Source organism: Bidens hawaiensis, unplaced genomic scaffold, assembly GCF_021521415.1.
Source record: "Bidens hawaiensis isolate Kalapana, Puna unplaced genomic scaffold, B.hawaiensis_p1.1 tig00419406_1, whole genome shotgun sequence".
NCBI lineage: Eukaryota > Viridiplantae > Streptophyta > Magnoliopsida > Asterales > Asteraceae > Bidens > Bidens hawaiensis.
In genome coordinates, this window is record NW_027504851.1 from 229,949 (window position 1) to 240,217 (window position 10,269).

The 10,269-nt window shown below is 36.1% G+C and overlaps 1 protein-coding gene across 1 annotated transcript; it reads left to right on the forward strand.

Annotated features, from left to right (window-relative positions):
- The first annotated feature begins 2,812 nt into the window (after positions 1-2,812).
- Positions 2,813-3,586, forward strand: LOC143608708 (uncharacterized). Its single transcript, XM_077083671.1, has one exon. It carries the CDS (start codon positions 2,813-2,815, stop codon positions 3,584-3,586), a length of 774 nt encoding a protein of 257 aa, XP_076939786.1.
- Positions 3,587-10,269: the final 6,683 nt, after the last annotated feature.

Sequence of the window (10,269 nt, forward strand, 5' to 3'; positions counted from 1 at the left end):
AGCGATTGGGATGTGAATTCATCCCTAGTTTGTTGATTTTACATGTTGTTGATCTGGATTGTACATGTGCATATGTTTGTTTGATCAAATAAAGCGTCAAATAAATGTGATTTATAGGTTTACTAGCTGTAATGGCTTCTTTTTATAACCTTGTGTTGTCTTGTCAGTGATTGCAAGTGTAAATTGGATAACTAATTGTCTTTGTAACTCTTTTACCATTGCAGACATGGTTAGTGTGATATTATCATGCTTTTGTTTACTTGTATGAAAAGTGTATATATAGAGTAGCATGGTAGGAAATTGCAGAGACTTAAGGAGTTTAAAATAAATAAAAAATAAAAAGACCAAAATACCCACCTTTTTAACACACATAACATGGTTAAGCTTGGAATTGATTGCGGAAACGAAAGAACAAGGACTGAAATCTTAAATTTAAACTATTAGACTGAAATAAGAATAGTTAACAAACCACAAGGATGAGAATCACATTTTACTCTAAAGAGAAACATGAAATAGCATTTGTGATTGATATTTTATCATTTTTATGTAAAGAGATTAACTCAGGTCCTGCTCTTCCCAAGAGCCGAAATCTTTTTGTGTATTTTCAAAGATTCTTTGGGACTACCATGAATAACTCCTAAAATTCTCTTTATATGAAGATGGTACAATCAAATAATCATGAAAGTAATTTTATGAATATAATAATGCAATCACTTTCATATGTTGCTATTGTGAGATTGAAGTGTTATAAAATGCATTTGATTCTAATACAGTTCATTTTTTCTAGATCCTATCCAAAAGGAAGCATGAAGTAGAATGGATAAGTAAGAATGAAATGCTGTTTGTTGGATTGGGTTTTTGTATATAGTCCGTCTTAAAATGCATATGTATGAATGTATGATGAATCTAACTTGTTTAGGTGTGATCTTCCAATTATTGAATCTTGTGATTTGCGAAAAAAAAAACCTAAAATTGCTTAGGCATTGATATACAAATTTAAAACATGTGAGGTGGTCTTTCAATTCTCAATATCTTGATGTGTTTACTAAGTTTTTCTTTTTGAAAAATATTTTCATAAGTCGGTCAAGCGCTTATTTGTGTTGGGTTTGTAGGTCTTTTGTTTAGGCTTGGTTTATTAGTTGACGCCAAAAGAGGAGACGGGTGAGGGGCAGCCGGCCCTAAGCCCAACCCGGTTTAAATTTCTTAAGTTACAAACCCTATATTAGTCTCTCTCTATATATATGGTGTTATGTATTGTAATCGTTGTCGGTCAATAAATAATACCTATAGTTGTCACCCAAAAGCGGAGGTCAGTTTAGACTGAACCACATTAAATCCCCATGTTTGTTTATTGCTTTCGTGTTTGTGTTTGGTTCATGTGCTTGTTAGATCCTAAAAATTTGATGAGTGTTGGCTGAAAAAACAAAAGCTAGTCAAGAGTCGTAATGAAACTAACGGTATCGTTTAAAGTTTCACATTAAATGGACCTCTCAAAAAGTCAAAATACCGTTATGGAATGTGAAGTAGCTATACTTTAAAATCCCACAAGTACCAACATATGTTTGAGAAAACCAAAGGATTGGGACCTCCTCACTCCACATTAATCTATGGAAAACATGTCAACATTTTTTAGTTGCATCTTGGATAAAAAAAAAAGAAAAGAAAATCAGCTTACTAGATCATACACACAAAACAAATATATAGAAACAAAAACAGAAACATATTATATTAATCAAAATCAAAGCTACTATGAAATATTTACTCATAATCAAACCGACGCATGTTAACTATTAGCTTTCAAGTTTTAGAGAATGGGGTCCTTGAAAGCTAACAAGATAGTAATAGTAGTCAGAGCTAAAAGATGTAAAAACAAAAGTGATTGATAAGCTACCCAACTATAGATCGATCGTGTAAGGAATTGTAGAATATCTAAAAACCAAGAAACATATATACGTTCGGTTGATGTATACTAGATTCATCATTATCATATGAATATTTCATTGCTACTTATTGGTAAAAAAAATTGTAAGTTGCAGATTTTTGAGGTAATCCAAAGTTTCCACAGACTCAACACTTTTGGTAAAGACAATTAAAGTTATGAGAAGGAATGACTTATATGCTATAAATGGGTGAAACTAAAAAAAATAAATAAGTAGATGTTATAAAGATAAAAGGACCATTCTTATAAGTTTGTGCTCTATATAAACAGTTGGTTAGTGCTTGAAAGAAAATCACAACCCTTGGTTTTCTTTGAAGAGGTAGAGGTCCTCTTGTCTTCTACTTAATATTTTTCTTTATTTGTTGTTGAAATTATACTTGCATTTTGAGTGCATGAATGATCAATTTTAAACTGATGTCTTGATCTTCATAGTTTGAAGAATCTTTCAAAAGTTTTAATGTCCAAATATGACTTCTATTACATTGAAACTGTGGCTTATATTTATATGACATGACATACACATTTCTTCTTCTTTTGTTTTACATTTTAACTGCCATATATAATAAACTGTAAATTGCCTCTGGTACCAGGTTAAAGCAAAGAAGCTCACAAGGTGCTCAAGAAAACCATGGCTGATGATAAACAGAATCTTGCAATAGGCAAAGATGATGAACTTGCTCAAGAGACTGACAAGTGTGTTGCTTCTGATGATTCTAGTTATGTTGAAGTGGATGATGCCATATTAAAAGATGATGAATTTGAACCACCGCTAAAATCTTTGGCTCCTAAAGAGCTTGACATGGGTGAATTTTCTAGTCTTTTTGGTTTTGATGGACCGAATCTTGCTATGTTAACCGAGCTATAAATAAATCAATGCAAACACTTGTCCCCTTTTTAGAGGAAATCGAGTATGATTCCGACAATTTTAAGGATGACGTCTTTGGTTTTGACAACAGTGAAGAGCTTGAGTCACTGCAAGCTTATTTTGCACCTGTAGAGGATTTGGATTTTGATGGAATCTTGCAGCACGTTGTTAATGGATCAAATCTTCATAAGAGGACGCAGACTGACACACCTAAAGATACTTATGAAATGGTTGCCATTGGGCTCAAACACGGTGACGTAAGAAGAGATCAGCTTCAAGTAACATCCAGTGATGGTGCTCAAAGAATTGTTGAACTTGCTTATTGGTATAAGATTCCACTCAGATCAGCTCTTGGTGAAAATGTCCAATTGCGAGATGATACATTAATGTTTGTTCGGGCTGTTATTTGTTTCCCGCATTTCGCAAGTCTTATATTGTTTAAAAAAGAAGCATGTGCAAAGAAAGGTGTAGAATCTGTTTTAGCTTCTGAGCAACTACCCGAAGCAATGAAGCATGTTGGTTTTTGTGGTTTAATTCCGAAGAGTTGTGACCCTTATTTGATGAAAGCTTATGTGTATGCTCATGCTGCATATATGGTTGATTTGGGCAAATTGGTCAACCCTGATGATAGGAGGAGTTTGAAAGAAATGGTTTCTAGTCAACTTGACTGTTCTAAGGCTGGAGTTCGTAAGGTACCATATGATGATGAGTTTAGAGTTGGTAATTTAAGAGCTGTTGGGTTGACAGATGCTGGTGTTTTCAAGAAGATTGTGAGTTGGTAATTTAAGAGCTGTTGGGTTGACAGATGCTGGTGTTTTCAAGAAGATTGTGGATGTTTGTAACAATATGTGTAAGGTCGTTGGCGAGCTGGAGCTAAACTTTGCTACGGCGGAGAAGAATCATATTAAGAATAGTATGGTGTGCTTTTCTGAAGATGAGAATAAGGATTTGGCTGCTGGTGAGCTTGCAAAGGGTTTGGTTGACAAGAATTGAGTTTTTTTGTTTCCAAACATTGATTGTTGTTTGAATCTACGTTATCTTTACTTTTTGGTTGTCTTGGTCATTTTAACTTCATGTTTAATCAGAAGTATTTTGACTCTCATGGCTGAAATTTTGATATAATGTGTTTTTAATATTATTTCAAAACTGTTATTTTTTGTTATGTTATCTTTCATAGTTACAAAAGTTCTTTCTGAGTTATGCCTCAATACAATTTGTGAAGGAAGCTATCGATGAGTTGTAATACAATTAGAAGTATAAAAGCTTCACATTAAATAGTTTCATCATCATAAAACTCTAAAAGCATTTAAAATTAAAATGTCAACCGGTGCTTTAAAATACCATAAGTACTAGTGTAGAATACCAAAGGAAGAGTTGAACTTGCAACTCAAAAGTTGGTGCCTTGGTGATTAAACTAACAATGGCCACAACAAGTTGTAAAAATATTTAATTTACTTTTTAAGTATTTTGAAAGCTTCATAAAATGGGTAGTAAATATATATGACTAAGTAAATATGTGTATATAAATTGGAAGAGGATCAATGGTACAATATTTTATTTTACTAGTGAGAGGTAGGGGGTTCAAATTTCACTATCATCAATTTATATAAGAGATATGAGGGATGACCCTGGCTTGCCATGGTTTGAGTCCTAATCTCATCCAGTTTTACCGGCTCCTCGCTGTCGTGCCGTTTGGCGGGTGTGGGGGTCGGGTTTTATCCGGGGAATCCCTCAATAGGTGGACTGCTAGGGGCTCTGTCTGTCAGGAATCGTGGCCGGCTCGGGCTACCTTTAGCCAATAGGGCCGCGTACGGAGTACCCGGCGTTACTTAGTTGGTCGTTCCAAAAAAAAAAAAAGTAAATATGTGTAGCTTAAAAATAAGGAGTCTAAAGTCTAAACTGGGTCTTTTATGTTTTTCAAAATAAACTTGAAAAATTGTATTAATGTTCAAGCTAAAGTGTTATTTGATAATCACGAAATTATCTTTTCACTTTACAGTTTAAGCTAAGGCATTTTTAAGTTTGATTTGGTCAAAACTACTTATTTGTATGGCTACTGTTGTGGTATGCGAGCGTGGGCGCGAGGAGTGTGATGCGGCCTCGTGGATGCTGAACACTGCAACACCTTCCCGCGAGCGAAGGCGCGATGGCCATTTTGCGAGCCAGGTCGCGGCTGAAATTGAGCCGTTGGAGGGAATGTTTAGGGGTGCGTGTATTTAACCGCCGAAGGTTATGAGCATGCTACATGATAATTTAAATCCATAACTTTAAATATCAAAGTAAAACCTTTAACTTAAGCCAAAAAATAAATTTGTATCTTTTTTATGTTTTTCATATTTGTATGATGTTTGATGTTTTTTTAATTATTAAAGTTATCTTTTAAATTATATTATTCTTTTAGTTTTTAGAAGAAAAAAAAACTGAAAATTTGTTGAAGCCCCGTTTGTCTGAACCACACAAGCTCAGAAGGTTTCAACAGAGGCTTAACGAGAGTGCAGTCAGCGTCTGGTTAGCACTGCATGACACAATATTACTAGATGAATCCAAAGAATGACTTCAACGACTATACACAGTCTAAAGGTAAAGTGATTTGCATTTTTACAAATGAGCTAGTAGGGAGGAATGTATATATTTATTTTGGAAAATGACCAAAATAGCCACTATATATGATCTGGTTGCTTCCAAAAATGACCATCTATTCCACATAATCCCCAAAATAGCCATAAGCGTCGCCGAAAATGGCTCTTGGCCTACTGTCTGACGCTTTAACACTGCCAACCGACGAAACTCATGGATATATAAAATTTTACTAGCTGTCATCGTCTTTTGTCAGACCGACAGAAGACGTATTGGATCCAGCGAAAGGTTAAACAGTTGGACTATGCTTTCTTCTAGTCCAACCGTTTAACCATTTCGTCGGATTTAATCCACCGGAGATGATGATGTCAACAGATATGCAAACCCTAACTCATTTTGTTCTATGTTATATAAAAGCAAACCAAACCCTAGGCAACCTCTACATAATCGATTTTCGTTATAGGGAATTGTTTTTAAACAAGATCTGGATACCTAATTTAGAAAACATGAATATGTGCAATGAATTCGTGAATCGAGCATTGAATGCAGAAATTTGCAATTTGAGGTGTTGAATTATTGTTGAATCTTGTGAAATCTTGAAGGCGGATGCGAGGGAGGGATAACATCGATTATGATTTACGAAGGAGGAGTTTTTGACATGGGATGCTAAGTTATGCAGGTATGTCGGACCTGATGGGTTTACGAAGGCAGATATGTCGGAGTTTTTGAGGATGACAACCGACAAAATTTTTTTAGGTCCGCGAGTTTCGTCGGTTAGTAGGGTTAAAGAATCGAATGACAAGCTAATAAGAACAGTTGTCGGCGACGCTTTAGTTGACTATTTTGGGGATTATACGAAAGAGGTCATCTTTTTTGGAAACAAATTCGTGAAAGTGGATATTTTGGTCATTTTTCCATATTTATGTTTGCATGTTACCGCTAATGCTCTCCGATCTATGCCACGTATATTTCTCCGTTTTTTGGGTTCTTTATGAACCATCATGTCTACTGTCACTTCAAGACACCTTTGATGTCTTTTCATGAGTTTAGAGGTTACATGATAAAAATCAATGAAACAAATACATTTTGTATTTTATATCAACTACGGATTTATGTATTTTTCTTTGTATATAAATTGTGTTTCCCAAGCGGAGTATGGGGTAATGGAACGGTCCCTTGTTACATGATTATTTCCTAGATATAGTTCTAACTTACTCGACTTTTCGGCTACTACTTAGGAGTGCAGAAGTGAAAGTGTTAGTCCCATTTTGTTTATTTAGTCTTTTGTATTGTTTAAGTTATATGTTTGGGCCTACGGGTCATTTTGTATATTGTTGGGCCACGGTCCATTGTAAAGAAGCCCATTGGGCATTTGACATATCATACTTCTCATGCATGCTTCCCTATAAATAGGGAGCATGCCATGAGAAGCAAGGGGTTGAAGTTGTTGAAGTTTGATATACAAAAGAAAACCTTTTGCAAGAACTCTATCACTTTCTCTTTCTCTAACCTCTCATTTCCTTAACCGAAAATAAACTCAAGATCAGAGACCTCTTGGTTGCTTAGTGTGATTTCCGCTAGCACTAAGTTAAGTTGATCCAAAGACATCGTTTGATCCACCCGACTTGGGATCTACAATTGGTATCAGAGCTTCGGCTCACTAGTTGAGGGTTTTTTGGATCACAACCTTGGGTTTTGATCTTGAAAAGAAGAAGATAAGTGTTCAAGTGTTCTTGGCAAAGAAAATTATCAAAAATACAAAAAGAATTGGCAACAACTTCATAAGATGGTACTTACGGGTTCCAATTTTGTTGGGTTGATAAGAAAATTTTTCGCTTTGCTCAGGCATTGTACCAAACATCATACTTGAACTGACAAAAGTGGGTGAAACAGATCTCAAGGAAGATTTGCTTTTTTGACAATTTCGCTTCGCTTAAGAAATTATTTCTCTTCGCTTGAGTTTCTTTCGCTTCGCTTGAAAGTCTTTCGCTTCGCTTGAAAGTCTTTCGCTTCGCCTGAGTTTCTTTCGCTTCGCTTGAGGCTATTTAAGCGAAAAAATTAACTGTTTGGAAGATTAAGTTCTCTTGAAGATTTACACCATGGCCAGTACTGATTCAGAATTATTGAAGGGTTATTTGCTGTTAGAAAATCAAGTGGGAACCCCTCAGAAACCTCCTAAGTTTATGACCTTAGACGATAACTTCATTGATTTCAAATGGAGGTTCATGAACTTCATCTCATTAACTGAAACTGATTTAATGAGATGTTTTGAAGTTGGTCCTCATGTTCCAATAACTCGCACTGATGCTGGGGAACAACCTAAGGCACCGGAGAATTATGATCAAGATGATTTGGATAAGTTAGCACAAGATAAGAAAGCATTTCTGTTGTTGACAGTCTGTCTGGCAAATGAAATCACAGAAACACTACGAGAACACAGAAGTTCCAAGGGATTATGGGAAGCTCTTGTTGAGATGGTTGAAGGAAATGCGGAAATTAGAGAAAACAAGAAGGCACTGTTGAAGGAAGAATTCAATATGTTCAACCATTGTCAAGGTGAAGCTGTGCTTGACTTAGTGAAAAGGTTTGAGAAGCTCATGGTCAAAGTAAGAGCTGCAGGTGTTAACATTCCCAACACTGAGGTAAATCACAAGTTGATGAACTCTTTGCCTTACAGCTGGAGTGTAAACACAATAACTATCAAGAGAACCACAAATCTAAATGGGATGACAAATGGTGAACTAATATCCACCATCAAATCATTCGAAATGGATGAACAGATGAGGATGAACAATCACATGAATTCTCTGAATCAAGCCGGAGTAAGTTCTACATCCTCAAGTGTGCCAACAGCCTTTGTCAGCAAACCCCAACTGAATGTATATCCCGTGACCAATCCCAAATACTCACCAACTGTCCCTTCACAATCAACCGCTTTCATCTCCACCAGCAACCCATCAACTCCATCCAGTGCAAGTTCATTTCAAAAAGCAGTTGACAGTGCAGTTGCTCAAGCTCTGAAAGCACATGGAATTTCTGCAACAAAACCTCAAGCAAACAAGCCATCCAGCTATTGTGAAGCAATTCCCATGCTAAATGATTCACATGTGACACTCGTTAAAGCTTTTCTGTCTTGTCATGAAGAGCTGTTGCAAGGGAATTTGTTACCTGCTCAGTTTGAAATAGGTGATCTGAAAGACATAAATCAAAAGGATCTTGAGAAAATGGACATCAAGTATCAGATGGCCATGGCTGTGCAAAGGGCCACCAACTTCATCAAAACCTACGGAAAAGACAGCTTCAATGATTCGGATCGAAAGCGAATTGGTTTTGACAAGAGCAAGCTTCGATGCTACAACTGTGCAGAGATGGGCCATTTTGCTAGAGAATGCACAAATCCTCCCAAATCAGCAAACGATATACAGGTGACAGAAGTAACTGAAGAAGAGGACGCAAAAGCTGCTGAAAAAAGGCCTGAGGATCAAAGGGCAAACAACTCAGCTTAAAGGATCGGGAATCGTTCACACAAGGGCAGCTCAAGCTCAAATTCAAGAGCCCTTGTTTCTCAAACAGAAATCCACACCGATATGAATTGGGACGAACAGTTTCAAGAGTTGCAGAATCCTCTAAATATGGCTAGCATGGCTTTCACTTCAAATGATGAACCCTCTTCATCTTCTGCTGCCGATTCTTGTGCATCACACCTTGATGAGGTAAAACGAAATCTTTGCACAGAAGCATGTGTCAACAAAGTTACATACTATAGATACTTGCAAGACGAAGTTTTGAAAGAAAATGCAAAACTTCGTCAGCTGAACACTGAATATGTAAAGGCTGATAAGATCTACATTGAAAAGATCAAAACTCATCACGATGATATCGCTAATCTTAGACTTGAAATCTTTCGAGAAAAACATAATGTCACTTACTATAAGAACATAATCAATGATTTAAAAGAAGAGATTAAGAAATTAAGACTCAAAGTTACTAATAAGAAAGAAATGGAAAAACAAGTCGAAAGGTTTGAGGTATCATCTGAGAAATTAGATGATCTTATTGGAGCCCAGAGAAGTACTAAAGTTAAAACAGGGTTAGGGTACGACTACACAGCCGTACCACCACCATTCAATGATAACTACACCAGTTTGCCCCACTTTAGCTATAATACTTCTCCTGATGAGGAAATGGCATACGGCGTTGGCAGGATACCAAAACTTGTGACATTTATTCCCGCAGCATCTCAGACTGTTGCTCCAATTCAATCATTTGATAATACTAACGTCAATGTGTCTTGTGAAGCAGGAAATATAAACAATGGTGATTATGGGACAGTTAATCAGGGTCTTAAGCAACATGGTGGATTAGAACCACGGTTTGAGTCATGTGTGGGGTTAACCAAAGCATTAATAACCCTGTCTGTAACAAAGTTTGTGAATCAATGTCAGATTGTTTAATGTCGGATCCAAAGCCTGTATTTTGTGAAACCACTTGTGAAGAAAATTGTAAAGAAGTATGTAATGAAGGTGAATGTTTTTCATTTGATTCTGAGTGTGAAACAATTTTTGATGAATCAAATGTGACTGAAGTTAATGAATAAACAAGGTCTAGTTGCCTGTCAACTGATCATGATTTTGAGGACTTACGAAAACAAGAAATTGTCTTTGAAAAAAAAAAACCAAGCACGTCGTGTAAATATTTGCCTTCAAAGAAAACTTCATTTTCACAAGATACTACTAATAGAAATAGTTCTCAATCTTATGATCAATTTGATAGCTCCTACTACTATACTGGTCATAAACCTCGACAGTCAAATTACTTTGCATCGAATCATTCAAATGTGTTCATAGGTAGAGGTTTTCAAGCCATTAACTCTCCCACATCACCTCAC